General features: G+C 38.1%; 1 protein-coding gene across 5 annotated transcripts in view; it reads right to left on the bottom strand.

Annotated features, from left to right (window-relative positions):
* ULK4 (unc-51 like kinase 4) overlaps positions 1–18,995 on the bottom strand; it is a 572,842-nt gene that overhangs the window by 223,340 nt on the left and 330,507 nt on the right. For all 5 annotated transcript variants that reach the window (XM_075212480.1, XM_075212479.1, XM_075212478.1 and 2 more), the window contains one exon: positions 1,018–1,123. In XM_075212480.1, the coding sequence (XP_075068581.1) occupies positions 1,018–1,123 (106 nt within the window). The remainder of the gene's footprint in view (positions 1–1,017; positions 1,124–18,995) is intronic.

Raw genomic sequence — 18,995 nt, 5'->3', positions numbered from 1 at the left:
GATGCATCCAAATTAATTATTTTATGTTGGTAACTCCAAAATATTGAATGAAAGAAGGAATATATGAACAAAGAAATAAATATATAACAAAGTTTACAATCCAAACAATGAATTATAAAAAATGTGTATAGAGCATCCTCAATTATTATATTGCATCCTGCAATCTTGCCCAAACACTGTATGTTCAGCAATGCTATAACCACGCTATACCCTGCAGTGCCCACACACACCATGCCCACTACACCCACACACATTATACCAAACTGTGACAATACATATAATTCCAAGCAGTGGCCACTTGTAGTATGCAGAGCACACAGACATTATGTCCAGCAGTGAAGACAGATCTATCGTACCAATGATCAAATAAATATGCCTAGTAGTGACCACATAATTATGCTCAGCAATAACCAACATATACCACATAAGTATACATATATGCAGTACTTGCAGGGATAAAAGTAGTTAGGACTCGTTGTAAGAGTGTAAATAGATAAGGGGAGTTTATTTTAGCCTTGAGAAAGATCTATGTTAAGATCGAAACAACAGTTTGGTATGATTACTACCTTACCCAATGGGCTGAAATAAACTTACACTATAATTTTATATCTTACAATAAATGCTGGCTTCTTGTATCTCTGCAAGGACTGCTTACATTTGTTCAACTGCCATGTCCCAAATACAATGGAAGTGCAGTGCAAGAAATTCAACATCCTTACTCGGTACTAGATCTTTATGACACTCAATCATTTTACCTATACAGAGCAATGTCAAATGTATAGATATTTTAATAAATCTATTCAATCATATTCTCAAAATGTTAAGGGACAAACTGTGCACATATACAATAAGCACTACATTAAAGGTTACAAAAACTACATATCCTTAGAAGCTCATTTAGTGGCTGAGGATTATGGGAAAAATGGTTCAGCAGTAACTAAAGTACTGGAGATTATTTATCATGTGACTGTCTGACTGTTTTTCAGATTAGCTATGTATCATGTAGAGTATACATACCTTGTTCATAGAGGAGCTTCATGTTTGTGTCTTTATGAGCAACCAAGTTGTACAGTAAAGATATAATGTTTTGAATTACATTTCCCAGCATATTATCTTGATGTGTCTGTAATAAACAAAACATAGACAATGAGCCCATAACATGGCACATTTCCCCACAGTTGTGTCAACCATCATTATTGTAGCACAATGTTGTAGACTGCCACAAAATACATTGTAAGTGGGATGTATAACCTGGTTGCCAGATATATTTGAAATTTGTCTTTTATTAAGCAGCTACAGTTTTTCAGATAAGTTCCCTACTTGAAGAAGATAAATGATTCTTCCACTGCCTTCCACCACTGGGTCTAATTATTTCTGAAGCATGTAAGGAGAAAGATTTATCTACAAACACCAACAAGACAATATCCTTCATTCATGTCTTAGGGCCACATAATAAATGGACCAAAAAAGGTATTAAAGTCAATTTATATAAAAAAAAAAAAAAACACAGACAAAAGATGAAGCTATTAAAGAATGCACACTGTTGCCTTGATAAATGATATAGGTCTGTGCAAAGTGCCTTCAGACAGTGTCATTAATTTGTCACTCAAGACAAATGCAATGGCTGATTCAAGAAATATGCATATAAATTGTACTTTTGTAATTATATTATTTAGGAGACAGAGGGTATTTGTGTAAAAGCAAGTATTCTGTAACAAACACATACTTTCCATTAATTAGATGGCTTTCTATGAGTAAATATATGCATTTTACACTTAGAGCAACTGAAGACTAAAACCTTAAGTTTAGCACAGGATTTACTTAAACGTATAGCTCACATTGGAAAGCCAGGTGTAAATCTAATGTCAAAGACTGCAGTTGCTGACTGGTTGTGGACCTACTGTGCTGCTAGTTGTTGACTAATGGGTGACCAGTCCTCTACTAGAACCTCTCAAGGATGTAATGGGCTTTGCTGCAAGACTCTCAGGCTCACCCCACTAGGAAGCAGCTGACAATGAACAGACTCAAACATATTCAGGGAAAGCACAGGTTCAACAAACATATTTGAGGACAGCACAGACTCAAGGTCAGAATACAAACCAAAGGTCTAGGAAACGAGCAGACAGAGATGGTCACAAACAGGTAATGAATGATCACAAAATCAATTAACACAGAAGCCACATGAATGGTCAGGAACAATACAGTTCAGTAAGAGGTAAACAGATAAGTATAGAGGGGCTGATTGCGTGAATTGCAAAGTTGGTTGAATCGTAAGATATGAGCATCTCTGCACCAGTAGCATATGCGCCAAGTTTATGTCAGGTATACATTTGACTAACATTTGTTTTGATAGAGAAATATGCCTTTGCTATTAGGTTGCAATAGGATAAATTCCCCCCCCCCCCAAAAAAAAACAACTTTCAAAACAGGTATCCCCCTTCTGGTGTACGAACAACAAAAAAAAACATTTTTTCTAACAAACACTAATAAAATCTTATAATATATGCAAAATCAATGAAGAAAGCACCTATAAGCTCCTCCACTTCAGATCCTTAAAAATAAAAATTTGCAAGGAAAAATGGGGACAGAAAGTGAGAGCCACCCCATTTTATCCAACACTTGCAGGGTTAATGTTGATTTAAAGATAGTAAATGTCAATTGCTCAAATCGTACCTTTGTGCAAAAAGTTTTAAAGAATATCTTTATAAGTTAATCGTTTAGAGGAAAGAAAACATAAGTGTATTTATTTTATTAGCTCCGATACAAAGTAAGTCAATACACACAATTATTTCAATAATTACATAGAACGTCAGAAACCCAGAATGTGTCGAAAAGCCACAAAATACAATTACTCATTGCCAATTACTGAGTAATAAAATAATAAACTAGTAACAATATACAATTAATGCCTGAAAACTGAGAAGGAAATTTTTAACATTTCTTATTGCAGGGATGGTGAAAGAACACTAGGGGCCTGATTCATTAAGGATCTTAACTTGAGGAACTTCTTATTTCAGTATCCTAGACAAAACCATGTTACAATGTAAGGGGTGCAAATTAGTATTTTGTTTTGCACATAAGTTAAATACTGACTGTTTTTTCATGTAGCACACAAATATCAACTTTAAATTTCAGTGTATAAATAAGCTATCAAGTATTTGTGTGCTACATGAAAAAACAGTCAGTATTTAACTTATGTGCATAATTAAATACTAATTTGCACCCCTTGCATTATAATATAGTTTTGTCCAGGAGACTAAAATAAGAAATTTCTCAAGTTAAGATCCTTAATGAATCAGGCCCTAGATTGATGTTTGAAAGGAAGCTGCCCCCCAATGGGGTGCAAGTATAGGTTTCTGTGTCATGCCAATAATGTGGCAGAGTATGGCTGAGTGATTGTATTGTGCCATATTTGGAAAGTTAATTCTGCCATTGGTTTTAGGCTGTTGTAGGTTAATTAGGCCAACTGGGCCTTCTGTGGTTCCAAATAAGGTTTCTAAACATTGAATTTAGGTATTTAGTATCTTTCTGTGTGAGAAGTGGAAGGAATTGGAAAATATACACAATTTTTGGGAAGGAGACCATTTTGATTAGCCTTCCTTAATTAGAAGTGCCGATTATACCACCCCACCAGATCTGTAATCTAAGAGGAGATTGTATTAGACATATTTAATTTGAACTCTTAGGTAAGTTTAACTTTTCTTTGACCATTTGAATGTGGTCTGTTTACTCCATGATGAATGCTTAATACCCAGTTTAATGTACATTGCTGTAGATTTATCTGTATTTACATAGAGGTTTGATATGAATTTTGTTAATTACTTAATGTAGAGAATAGGCTGAATAGGACAAGTAAAATAAGATTTCGTCCACAAAAGCCAATGCCCTAATCTCCCGACTGCCAACTTGCATACCATCAAATGTCTGTGTTTGTTGTATTATACATAGAAATGAATTTAGAGAAAAGTTAAACAGCAGGGGTGAAAGTGGGCAACTCTGAAGCGTTCCCTGATGTATCTCTAATCTTTCTCCTTCCAGTCTACTCAAGAGTAACATAGAGATTGGACTGTTGAAGAAGTAGCGGATTGCGTGTCAGAATTTCGTAAAAATGTGTCCATAAGACCATGTCAAATACCTTGTTGGCATCAGACTATATGAGGCATTGCATAAAGTAAAGGTTAGTATGATTACACTTTAAAACTTGTTGTAGACAGTTCAAATCCTAGGTTATGCATCAATTTTGGTGTAATAACTAAGGGACCCAGTAACTAATGAGACCCAAGAGAGTCCAAGGAGACCTCAAGTAGCGATTTGTGAAGCTCAGATTTATTCAAAGCGTCTTGGGTGATGAATATTCCTCCAAATTTATTCAGTCACTGGAGTGAGATACTATTTGAAAAAGCTTTGGTCCCCCAGATCAGGGTTGACTTTTGGGTAAATGGTAGTTCTGCTATAGGTCACTGTTGTGTGGTTCAAGTACTCACAAGGTGCTTCAGATTGCAGCTTCCCAGGTATTGCTGTATAGCTCCACTGAAGTGTTTATCACAGAGATAGATAACTGATTTTGCAAGTGCTGGGGAGTTAGAGAAATCAAGTGCCCTTCAGTTTGTCAAGCAACTAGTTATCTATCCCGGCAGGGATTGACATTTATCAGTGTCAATCAATCTCCCACCTGAGAGCCAGATTCCAATTGCTGCTCATGCAGGAATGGAGTACTGGGTTAATGCAGGTACGAGTGACCCCACTGGCCAATAGCTGTGCCTCTACTTTTCCTCTGAAAGAAGGGTGTCGGGCTGAATGAGCTCCGTTTATTTTATCTAATTACACTCCACCCAAATCTAAATGTAGTTTTGGGTGGAGTTTAATTAATTATGCTTTAAGTTCTCCACTAAATATAAACTATCATACATTACTACCTATAATACATTCTTAGACTTTCATAGAACTACAATAACCAAACTCTACTCTTTTTCCCAGGTCATAATACAAATATTGTCTACTATGCTGACTGGTTTGCTGCTATGCTGCTTATGTCAAATAACAGGCAGCCTATGGTCTTCCAGATGTACAAATGCATGTTTTGTCACAAGCATGATTCATATGACATAATAATTATAAAGTATAATTTAATTCAAATTATGGTAGGGTCACAAAATATAATTCATGATAAATGCATGAATTAAAACACTGGAAATTACTGTTAAAAATTACCTTTGTGTATAGTAATATTTGAGATATCTTTAAGTCCCTTTTTTATATTCAGTATGAATTTATTATTTTATTCTTAATATAAACCAAAATTACCTTTTCCTCATCAGAAGAGGAACAACCTTACAATTTGTTATGACTGGTAAAACAGATTTGCCAAGATTAAGAAGGAAATATGTTTCTTCAATCCATCAGCAGAACAAGTTGATGTTATTTGTGGGAGAGATGGCGCAAATGTGGGCATTTAATGAACAGTACGTTTGACAGCTTTAATAAAACACAGCAATCGCCAACTGAGATAATTAGACTTGAAGCAGCAAAATTCTAGTGTTTGGCAACACAGATGAAACAACTTCATTAAAATGTGCAGCTTTTGCAAATGAAAGGCATGGAAGCACTGGACCCTGAAGAATCAGCCTTCTCAAAACTAATTGCTTCAGTGTTTAAGCAGGACAGCCATGAAACACCAAGGGCGCTGCAAAGCAATATAAGTAAAGACGCAAATCTGATTATATTTCAAAATATACAGAGGTGTTCTTTTAAATAATATCTCCACTCACAAATCATTTACCTGTTGTCAGGGTAGCTAAGTAAAATAAAATGAAAGAAAGTATATGTATCAGACTGTGTTTACTATGTAGCAACACCTGTATAGTAACTCAACAAAAATGAAACTCACCTTAACTGAGAAAGGAGAGTAAATACTTTTTTATAATATATTTTTATCAGAACAGCACTTTTACTGATCTTTTTAAGTCTCAAAATTCTACATTCTGTGCTATCCTCTAGCTCTTCCAAGGCTGCAGATCTTTAAAGTTGACCAAACACATAGAACAATGGTTGACCAATTTGGTTAACTTTGTCTGTGACTCCATCCTGAGCAACCAACATCCAATACAGTCGGGGCCCGTACCTTGGCAGTTGTCTATGGTTAGGGGGTATCTAAAAAACTGAATGAGTGACGAGAGCACCTGTCCGTAGCCCCCTGAATAAAAATTGATTTGTTGGAATGGTAAATCTGCACAACATGTGTATGAGGTCATTAGCCAACTTGGAAGGAAAGGAAAAAAGGAGAACAGAGCATACAGATGCACATTGTGATTTAGCTGCATGGCATGACCCTTAAACAGCTGGATTTGTGTAATTTAGCCACCTGTATGTATAGCTAACCTGCTTAGTTTAACCCTTTTCACATTCAGACCTAACAGCCAGATTGCACTTTATCTAGGCAGCTTTCAAAAACGCTTTCTTAATTTGCATGTTTTGGACTCTCATGGTCTCATACCATGAAACATTTCAAAAAAACAAAATGAGAGACATTTAAGATTTGCTTACAACATAACTACTTGTAAAGCTAGAAATACACATATATCTTGGCAGACTACCAGACCAAAATGAGGTTACTCCACAATAATGCACAAGCTACAATACAATTACACTGAACAATGCTTTGGGAGCCAGTGTTAAACTGTATACATAAATATATACATAAAAGATGAATAGGAGGAACAGCCCTTTAAAAGAGGGCAGCTTGTCAATATATTACACGGGTGCCTTACTCGTTCACTCACCACTTTATCCTCTTGCCATTGGCTAATAGACCTTTATTATTTTTTTAAAAATTATATATATATATATATATATATATATATATATAATGAACAATCTAAACTAATTAAATCAATTTGGCCCAGTAAATGAAATACATCTTAGTGATGAAACATTCAATATATGGAACATGGGACTACTATTCTGCCATGACCAAATTATGATATATTTCTTCAGGGACCAGATTCCATTAACATTTTTTGTGAAAATTGGGAGCTGCACATATTCTTTAATAATATGGAAACTCTGGGAAATTGTAAGGTATGGTAAAATAACTGTAAGGTTACAGTTAAATCAAAGTTAAAACTCATTTAAACATTCATTCACATGCCCAGATAATCTAACTTTCACTATGATAGAATATAAACGTGGACATCTGCACTTTTCAAAAAGTTTTTGTACTAAATCAATTAAGACAATGCCAATCCAATATGACACCTATGAGTTCAGATCTGCAATATCTGGCCTCTTGTAGAGTAATATTAAGTTTGGTGATTCAGGGTAACAGACACTATTATGTAGTCTTATGACTGTCTGACCCACCACTTCCACTTTAAACTCCATAATCTGTTTCCCTTTCAGCAGCAGTTTTCTGGCAGCTTGATTCAAACATTAGCTGCTCCAACCATGCTGCATGCAGGTTGCTGCTGATGCCACAGGGAGACAGACAGATACTTTAATGCATTATTGTTACTGACATCTCCCAGACTCCTACAAAAGGTATTCCTGGAGTAACAATGGTAAAACCAAAACATAGACACATTTACTGGTCAAATTTTAGAGTTACTACATATTACTTAAAGATGAATTATCCTTTATTAATTTACTTCAAGTAGGAATAAACATAAATTATTTGCTAAAAGGACCACTACACCTAAAAGACATGTTGGTTTTTATAGGATAACTTCTAATAACATTAAGAGAATATTTATATATATATATATATATATATATATATATATATATATATATACTGTATAGGCATAATAGTTCTGGTAGCTTATTAAAACTAAAGATAGTTGCAATAAAGTAAGGACTGTGAGGGAGACTTTACCTACACAGCAGACTTCCTGTAAATATTCACATTAAAAGGACAAGCTAGATAGTCTTTTTTGGCCCAAAAAAGGTTGATAACTGAGAACAATATAGTTTACACACAAACATTATTATTAGCGCTTCTACATAAGACAACTTATATTTTAGATTTTAATGTGCCACATTCCACAAAATTAAAATGTGATTAATATTTTGATAGGCTATCACAGTAAATAGACAAAGTCATAATGCATAACAGTGAACTACCCTGAACTAAAAAAAAAATTGACTTGGAAGGATTGTATTGTTTAAAAAAAGATGAAAATCGAAAGATAAATGGACTACTCAATTTGAATTCATGCCTGGTGTGAGGACACCAGGGTTGGAACCGTAGTTCTCTAGATACTCAGCCCTCCTGGTTCACAGATCACACAAATAAGGAGGCAAGAAAGAGATAATAACCTCTTTATTTACACACAGATTAAATGCAACAGTGCTACCCATGTAGAAACGTATTCTCCCACCAAATATAACCAAGTGTCGGTAAGCTCAACAGTGTCAGAAAAAAGCCCAACAAAGTCCCCAGCAGGTTACTTCTTAGGTCAGAGTCTCGAAAGGCACACATTCCCTGCAACACAGTCACAATCCAAGGGGGCCAGTGGTTCTGATCCGGTCGGTGGATCTGCAAGTCTTGGTGATCCTGGCCGCTTGGTCAAATCTCCACCAGCAGGGTGGAACTGTGGATATCAGTCTCCCTACAGATGTAGGCGCACCAATTCCCCAGAATCTGCGAATATCCCCTGGTGGCGTCATGACAAAACAGTACAAGATGTTCAGCAACTGATTTGGCTGAGCAGGGCCCTGGTTCCAACGATCCTCTCTGGCACTGACAGATTATGATTACTCAACATCAACTCTCTCTCTCTAAATTCTCCAGCAACAACAACCATTCTTCCTCCACAGGGTTTTCAAAACCCCCCGATCCTTCCCCCTTCTCTGGGCCAACCACCTGGGTCATAAACCCTTTATACTGATGATGGATGGAATCTTGGTAGTTACAGCAGTGGCAGTAGAATATGACCTCAGCAGTACCCCACCTGCTATTTCCCTGCCATCAAGTCTGGTTTGGGAAGTGTTCCATACTTCCTGTGGGCTTCCTCCTCCTATCTTTTTGGTCACCAAAACAATGTTGGATCCGGACACCAGGCGGAATTTAATAACTGGGTGGGCCGGTGTCGCCCAATTGGCCCATTGACTGACAGACCAGGTTGGCCTGATTTTCCCACTATGGTGCCTGGTCTCGTCACACCTTGTTTATAATGATATACTTTAATAAGGACCAATTATGGCTTACTAGAGCAGTACACATATGTGAGTCTCAATTTGGGCTGATTTATACATAGATAAATGGGTCCAGTGTGCAAGTTAAAATAATGATCTTTTTTGAGTTAAACTTATATGCCATATGTGCTCTATATGTAAAATCATGACTAACCATAGCAACTTTTGCTCCGTTGTCTACGCCATTCATTCAATCATTGTAAACACAATAGTAATGTAATTTGTGCTCTCTATTGTTATTATTAACTTACATTGCTTATCACTGTGAACAAGTGAAAGCTGAGTGCAATGTTTTTGCTGCAGAAATAGTTTAGTGTTGAAAGTTTGACTTAAACAAAACATGAGCACCAGTTACTTTACAAAAAAAACAAGCTACTCATACATATAATCATATGGCACATATAAAAAATTTGCAAAGTTTTGGCAAAATAATACATAAATCGAGTTTTGCAATGGTACTGATCATCCCATAGTGGTGCAGAGCTCCGGAGAATAATTTTGGGCATTTCATCTTTGCTTCGCCAAGTTGCACAATGTCAGTCCACACTGTATTTGTAAACAACATTTCAACTGAATTTATAGATATCCTATAAATGTCACATACCATTTTCAATTGCAAAAATAATATATACAGAAGACATTGCAGGAGGTGGGGTCGTATACCTAGAGCCATGATCAGTCATGGGCATTGGACTTGATCCTCTCTATTGTTGGATACAGAAATAGATTTGACAAAGATCACAATGTATGGGTTTGTGCTTTACAAAGCTTATGTGAGAAATTAAGGTGTACTGAACAGCTTTGTAACTGGATAGCAAAGCAGAAGAAAGGAAGTTGACAATGACAAGCTTAGCTAGTCTAGGGCTAATACTATATTAAAATTTTGTGAAAAAATTAGTAACCCTTTAATGTCTAATAGTAGGATAACTTGATCTTTAACTTTAGGTGAACAAGCTGATTGCACCATTTGTGAAAGCACTATCAGTAGTGAATGACACTAGTATTATTGGGAATAGTGAGAGAGTTCTAGAGAGACTTCATTCTCTGTGGTTCTGTGGTAGCGATACAACAAAGGGGGAAGGAAAGAATAGACAGTCATAGTGGAAGAAGACTTGTTCAGGGCAGTAGAAGGCCAGACACCAGAGTGTACAATAACTGCATGGGAAGATTAGGCATGTGTGTCTTCCCGAGGATGAATGACACTGAGAAAGTAGTGTCCATGGGGTACTCTGTACTGTTATGCACATTTTGTCGCTATCCAATAACGATTGTCGAATCTCGATTTGTGTTTCCAACGCACAAATATTTATTCTCAAAAAGTAGCAGAATAATTCAAGCAAAATAATAGTAAGTACAGCCGTTACTTATCGCAGGCTCTCTGGATCCAGCGAACAGTCATTCAGTCCTGAAGTCTGTGGACAAAGTGTCTGAACACTAGATGAAAAGCTCCTGCTTATATGCAAACAGAAATACAGTAAAACAATGCAGATGCTTCTATTGGTCTAGGCTTCAGGAAGGTCCAGGGGGTTGAAGATCATAGGCTAGTTCAAACTAAAGAATCCAAAGGTGGGGGTCATCTCTCCAGGGGATGTGCTCCGATCTTCCCGCCAAGACTCCAGTTACAACTAGTTCATTAGCATTTTATAGTCAGCATCATATTAAAGGTTTATTTCCTAACATCAATAACTAGCGTATGCAATGTGCGATCTCTTCGCCGAATGCACCGGACAGCTGCTGAAGTAAAGGGGATCAATACGATACCACACGACACATTTCCTTTAACCTGTACCATATGTATTACTAATATACATATAACTTATAATATTACACATAAACACTACTATATTTCGACATAAATACCTATGTGTTGCGACTATAATTAATGTGTACTATTTACAAAGATGCGTATTGGTGCGAATGTGTGTAAATGTGTAAAAACCGCTATTGTCACGTGTTACGGCTGCATACGCCCTTCCACGCCGTAGCGTGCAATATGCATCTTTTCAGACAAAGACAACCAAGTTTGCTCGATATTAATTGAAATGACTTTAACCAATTTTACTGACTTCGACAGTACCTAACAACTCCCTTGCTGTATAGTACATCTACTGAGAGCTGCCTTTCGGGGTATAGAAGAGCGAGGTTAGAAAGAGAGAAAAGATGCTACAATTCAGAATGTGAAATGTAATTTAATTTCCCTCCTAGCTAACTGACAAACCAATAGAGTGTGTGGGGCTTTTTCCACAATAAAGTTACATTAATTATTTGAATGGCTCAACAGGGTACCATTGCCTACAAGTACTAGGGATCTCTGCTGGCCAGCTTAAATAATCGTATCTCATCTCAAGAGAATAGGGGACAGACAGACTAGAGCTGTCCCACAGTTATCCAATCAGGAGCTGAATACAATTTTTAGCCAATTAGTTGATCCAGTGCTCAGAGATGATTATAGAGGCTGGGAAGCAGAGCTCCCTAGTAACTAAGTCGGGGGACCCTTCTGAATTGAACAAAATGTGGGGGATCAAGAAGGGGCTATTACCCATTAGTAGTGTGGGAAAATAGGAGGTTAAAAAGTTGTTATCAAGTTGAAAAATCCTTTTGAGACATGTGATCAATGATCAAGGTCAAAACTGGTTGATTCAATGGGCTCCAAAAGGTACACACACTGGATATTACTATTAGGAGCTAAATCGTATAGCAAGCAGGATCAATTTTTATTTATAGCAGGCATTTACCCAACTGTTGAGGTGATAAACTGTGGAGGAATATGTAAATATAAATGTACAAAATGATAAATAAAGAAAATATGAATAAAGTTATTGGGATAAATTGTGTCCACTAAGGGAAGAGTGGGTGTATATACCTTAAACATAATATACAACTTAAATAAATAAATTAGAAGCCACTTGAATGGCTACACATAAACTGTTCTATAAATTTACAATGTAGCTATAAGCAAAATTTGATTTCAGTTCATCAATTCATTTAAAATGTTCAATGTAGTATATTGCATCCTTTAAGTGTGCACAGATCTAGATCAAAGTGCATGTTTATGCTAGACACAAAATAAAATATTCGTTGTTATTCCACTCTAGTTTCATTATTGTAATGTGCAGACACCATTATACCACAGTTACTGCTAAAGGCAACTTTGAAATCTCAATGATGTTTAAAGCCACAGCCTAAATTAGTTTATCACTTTATAAACTGTACCCATGAGGCTGGCAATTTCTTTTGGATGCTGTTACAGTACCATGCCTTCAGGCAGACAATGTGGTGAGAGAACCAGCCGCGCATCACTAGGATTCACACGTCAGAAATGCAGAGGGATTGTGCAGAAAGGACATAGGTCCCTGAGGACAGAGGGCATCTCTTTTGTGTTTATGCCCAAAGTCTAAAAAGACAAGAAATATGTTTAGGATTGCTCTTATTTGTACTGCTAACCCAAAAATGACATGTCTGATTAAGCCACATTCTCATAGACACAGCAAGCAAACAATACACCATCAAAACTGAAAACAAATGTAATGCCACAGGGGTATATCAAGGTATATTTTTGCTTTACAGAAGCTATTAAAAACGGCGTGTGTTGCATATATCACACAATAAAAGTGGGTTTAAATAAAAATAGTAAACATGATGGCCTGATTCATCAAGGCATGCATACTGAGTGCAACCTGCATTTAATATTAAACACACGTATTTAGGCACTTTCAAATTCATCAAGGCACGGATTATAAATTTGCAAAAGATTAACAAGAAAAATTGAATTAATGTCTACTATTAATAATATAGTCGTTAATGAATAAACAGTTAAAAAAGTGTTGTTTTGTTTACAAAAAATGTGACCATGAAATACATTTATTAGGATGTCTACTTAGCATAAAATACATTTTTACAGTTGCTGGCGATTGCAAACTTGTGTTATAGATACATACAAGACTGTCATCACTACTGATCAGGACTTAGACTAGCCCTGTAGCTGGAACAAGAAATATGGCAGAAAAACAAGTAACTTTGAGATGGCCAGAGTTGGATTTGGACGTGGCTGCATGTACTTGATTTATAGCCAAAAGCGTATGGGTAATTCCAAGTTAGACAGAACATTATATATGGAATAAATACAATAATCCCTTGGTTTAGATACCAGAGTGGAAGGATCCTATAGATAGTAAAGTAATAAACAACACATTAATCTGAAGCCTAAGTATTTTATAATATAGGCACAATGTGAAGCCAGAAGATACTAGTGATACCACCTAAACATCACCCTCAGGGTGGGGGATAAAACAATGTGCAACTGTTTTCTGTTTAAACAGAATATGATTATTGGAATATCAACACTTATCTCTAATAAGAGGAAGCATTTCTACTTTTATTGCTACAAATCAGTATACAAATTACATGTGGTACTTTTACTATATGCTATAAACATACACACATTTATTTTGTTATTTTAGGATGCATTGCAATAATCTGCTTCTTTCATTACAAATAGTTCATACAGGAGAAGGAGAACGCAGTAATTGTGCTTCCATTCTTATGGTACATAAATGGAGCCTAGCTTTGTACATAAGTGAAAGCCAACATGTGTATGGCAAGTCTATTTTGCCCATTTACTTCATATTTATTATATAGGTATTGCACAAATAATATGCCAGATCATTGCTTTAGTAATTACTGATATTGGAATATAAAACACAGAAACTATAGGTATGATACGTACTTGCCTAATACCTTATATATTAAACCTCTATTGATCTAGTTTTTAATTGGTAGATGTTATACATTTTAAAAAGCTGCATTAAGATGCAATTTTAACGATCCATATGCTAATTAATAGAGGCCATGTTGAATAGCATGCATTGAGGATTTCAATAGGTTTAAGTGCAATTATTTTGCCAGAAAATAAGGTAAGATGGAAAACTGACGCAGTATCTGCAATACAATTATCTTTTCAGGACTTCTTTTGTTCTCAATTAAAATTAACTATTTTATTGTCATTTTTATTGAACAATATACCATATATAAAATATAACTGGGTAGAAAGCACTAAAGTAACATTTACTGTTTTTATGCATGTTTCCTGCTTCAATATAACTGCTATTTGATACAATAATAATTGCATGTACTTTAGGTGAAAGGGCATTTGCTTAATACCACTCACGTTTAAATTGTATTTATGTCATGTGATTTGTTAGCTAAGTGCTATCCGAGATGTGGAGTAGATAAATTACATGTACAGATTATACTATTTACAGATAGCTGATAAAATGTGATCTATTAAAGTCAACAAAAATGACTATTAATATGTATTTACAGTGCTTGTGGTCACAGGAATGAAGGGTAGCCCTCTTTATAAAAGTATCCCTCTTTATAAAAGTATTTTCCAATTCTGCTGCCCATTCTTAGTGATTCTGAAAACCTATTACGGGATTTGATGTTTGTTCGCAACAGTAGTGTGTGGTCTGCCCTGGCCCAGTATGGGACAAGGAGACATTAAGCTCCGAACCACAAGATATTTACAAAGGCGTAATGTAGTGTTTTACTATTAAAAAAGTTAATAAAATTGCCAGGCACCGTCCCTGCACTCCTCCTAGGTGCAGGGGACGGCCATCTGTTCTCTGTGCCCTAGGTATCCTGTTGCCTAGCAACGGGATGCACTTCCAGTTTTGCACTGCACGTGCATGTACATAAGTGGTTGCATCCCGTTGCTTGACAACGGGACACACTGCTCTAGCATCCGGTCGGCGGTCAGCTGAATCAGAGGAGTGCAACAGCGGGGCAGACAGAGGGGCAGAGGAGTGTGACAACGGGGCAGACAGAGGAGCAGAGGAGTGTGACAGCGGGGTAGAGAGCGGGGCAGACAGTGGGGCAGACAGCGGGGCAGACAGAGGAGCAGAGGAGTGTGACAGCGGGGCAGACAGAGGAGCAGAGGAGTGTGACAGCGGGGCAGACAGCGGGCAGACAGAGGGGCAGAGAAGTGTGACAGCGGGGTAGACAGAGGGGCAAAGGAGTGTGACAGCGGGGTAGAGAGCGGGGCAGACAGAGGAGCAGAGGAGTGTGACAGCAGGGCAGACAGAGGAGCAGAGGAGTGACAGCGGGGCAGACAGAGGGGCAGAGGAGTGTGACAGCGGGGCAGACAGCGGGCAGACAGAGGGGCAGAGGAGTGTGGCAGCGGGGCAGACAGCGGGGCAGACAGAGGGGCAGAGGAGTGTGACAGCGGGGCAGACAGAGGGGCAGAGGAGTGTGACAGCGGGGCAGAGGAGGGTGACAGCGGGGCAGAGGAGGGTGACAGCGGGGCAGAGGAGGGTGACAGCGGGGCAGAGGAGGGTGACAGCGCGGCAGAGGAGGGTGACAGCGCGGCAGAGGAGGGTGACAGCGCGGCAGAGGAGGGTGACAGCGCGGCAGAGGAGGGTGACAGCGCGGCAGAGGAGGGTGACAGCGCGGCAGAGGAGGGTGACAGCGCGGCAGAGGAGGGTGACAGCGCGGCCAATGAGGGTGACAGCGCGGCCAATGAGGGTGACAGCGCGGCAGAGGAGGGGGACATTGTGAGAGGGGCAGTGGAGGGGGGACATCGTGAGAGGGGCAGTGGAGGGGGACACATCGTGAGAGGGGCACTGGAGGGAGACACAGCGTGAGAGAGGGCAGAGGAGGGGACAGTGTGACAGAGGGCAGAGGAGGGGGACAGCGTGACAGTGCAGAGGAGGGGGGGACATCGTGAGAGAGGGCAGAGGAGGGGGGACATCGTGAGAGAGGGCAGAGGAGGGGGGACATCGTGAGAGAGGGCAGAGGAGGGGGGACAGCGTGACAGAGAGCAGAGGAGGGGGGACAGCGTGACAGAGAGCAGAGGAGGGGGGACAGCGTGACAAGAGGGCAGAGGGGGCAGTGTGAGAGAGGGCAGTGTGTCTGGATGCAGAGGGGGCAGTGTGTCTGGATGCAGAGGGGGCAGAGTGCCTGAGGGCAGAGTGTCTGGATGCAGAGGGGGCATTTTTGCATACAACTAAATAAGTATTTCTGTCCTGACCTAAATACTAATTACATTTTTTTGACCCAACTACTTCTAAAACAGGACTGCTCAATAATTATTTTGGAGGGGTGCCTTGAAAAAATTTGGAGACTCTAAGGGTGCCGCGAACTGCAAAAGTTTGGGAACCACTGGATTACACATTTATAAATGACTGGAGATCAATCATTTGCCCAAAATAGTGAAATATGAATGTTCTATTTAGGATAATTCTCCAACATTACACAATCTATTGTACACAAATATCAACAACATAATTTCTTGTACTAAAATACAAATTCCTGTACAAACAAGTTTCTGTTTTTTTAACTAAATTTACCATACCCCATCCTCCCCTTCAACTTGCCTGATTTAGACAGGACAGTCCCGATCCTAGAGGACTGTGAAGACCATCAGGATTTCTGTCCTGGTTGTTGGAGAATGTGTCTTACACATCTATCTCTGGTGCTAGTGGCAATGGAGGAGTTTTTTTCAGGGGAATGAAGCTTCAACAGATTTACCTACAAAAACTTTGCTATGACTCATACTTTCTCTATATAGTCCAATTTCATTGAGAAAGACAATAAACATAAATAGATTATCATCATCAGCTATCAGAAACAGAATGCCATGAACAAAGAAAGTAATTTAGAATGCCTTGCCCTTTTTCTCCTGCATATTCTCTATGTCACCTATTATTCATTAGCCTATTATATCTATTATTGTTTTTTTCCCCCTAAGCTTCCAACTTGTATGCTGTATTATGCTGCTATGATTCCAGTATGACCTTCTCTTTGCTCGCTCTTTATTATTTCATTTTTGTTATATATGCTCTACTTCCTCATTGTAGGACCCTGCAGATTTATGTGGCGTCTTATAAATAAACAATAAAAATAATTTATATTGAAGGAGATAAGTTCAGGAATTGCTGAGCTGGTTTTGTGTCATAGACAAAGTGATGATTCAAAACCAACTTTTTAAGCTAGTTGTCATTGTTCATTACAGTAGATTATGTGTAACTGTGGTCAATTTTACACTATTTAGCCAGTAATATTTTATTATCATTATTAATTTATTTATAAGGCGCCATAAATTCTGTAGCGCCGAATAGCAAGTAACAAAGCAAGCAAGTAACAAATAGATGAGGTAATATATATAAGTAGCACAGTTGAGCGTAAGTAATGCTATGGGAACTCACACAGAGTGCAGCAAAAGACGTGACAGGACATATGAAGGACAGTAGACATACGTTGGACGATAGGCAGAGAGAACACTGCCCGTGAGGGCTTACATTCTAAAGGAAGGGGTGGTGAGAGACAGTAGGACCAACTGGGAGAAAATGGAAAAGCAGACGAGGAAGAAGTAGTGATGGATAGAATGGTTAGGAGGTGGTAGGATAGGCGAGCTTGAAAAGGTGAGTTTTGAGTGAACGTTTGAAGGACTGAAGATTGGGAGGAGAGTCAAGTGAGACGGGGTAAGGAGTTCCAAAAATTAGGGGCAGCTATAAAATGATATTGACAAAAAAGAAAAAAAAAACAACGTTTAAATTGATCTACTAAGGAAGGGACAAAGGTGCAAACTACTTTATATACAGGAAATATGGTTGTGAGGTAGGCCCAATCTCATGTATGTTCTCTCTACAGTACAACAAATACACTGTAAGACCCCAGCCATTGTGATGCTGCATAGTTGAGATGCAGATAGTATGTATTTAATATAGTTTAAACCAGAGATAATGCAAGACAAACAAGATTCTGTATCAACTTCCACTTATTTGTATGCATCTTCATGTACACTCACTTATTAGCCAGAAAATCACAACCCAACAGGAGCCCAGAATCTGTTTTTGGGCCCGATTGTCATTTATGCTATAAATTCTATTGGAGACCATCCCTTTTACAGTCCCAAGACAATGGAATGATGGCACTTTAATCTAGCTGAAAACTAAAAGTTAAACACTACTATTCTACGCTCTGATACTTGATACTGTCTGTTGTAAACTAGAGGAGGATAATGTGACAATCACACGTGCACTTCTAAGTGGTCCATCTATCGCCCATATGTCCTAGTATCTTTCGAGACCTGCACTGATATCCAGGGACCAAAGAAAGAAGAGCCTAGTCGATGTTGTAGAAGCAGATTGGGGAGGTACTTTCGCTAGACGCGGAAATGTGGGAATGTTGGCAGATTTTTTAAGTATGAATTACATATATGTGTATGTGATATAGGCTCCCACATGTTTCAATTTTCCAAGGACAGATTTGGTTTCTACCATTCAAATATTTAACTTAAAAAGCTAATTTATCTAGAAATTACACTCAGGGTGAATTGAAATTATCATGGATAGTTTTACTACATTTTCCACTCAAAGAGAAACATAGAGTACCTCTGTTGGCCTGAGCAATCTGTATATCACAGGTCTCCCAGTTGTATGTGCAACTGATGTCATAAGTCAATAATGGGTAAGTAACATGACTCATGTGTAACTAATTTGTGTATAGTGTGAGGTTTAAAATACATGTGATTTATCTTATGTCTATGTTATGTTTAAGAGGACCTATTGTAGGAATTGAGGCACGAAAGACATTTATCCCCTTTCGAAACTGCTAGAGAAAAACACATACAAAAATTTAGATAATTATACATAGTTGACATATGACACTATTTTAATAATCCATGCAAAAAATAATGTAGGCACTTGCACACACATTGTTATACATAGTTGCCAACTTTTCAGAACTTCCCTTCTGTAAACACAGAGGAAGTCAGTGGGGCAGTTGAGGCATAAGGACGCTAT

Source organism: Mixophyes fleayi, chromosome 5 (genome assembly GCF_038048845.1).
Source record: "Mixophyes fleayi isolate aMixFle1 chromosome 5, aMixFle1.hap1, whole genome shotgun sequence".
NCBI classification, from domain to species: domain Eukaryota; kingdom Metazoa; phylum Chordata; class Amphibia; order Anura; family Limnodynastidae; genus Mixophyes; species Mixophyes fleayi.
Note: the sequence above shows the minus strand (reverse complement) of the source record. Positions and strands in the feature narration are given on the sequence as shown.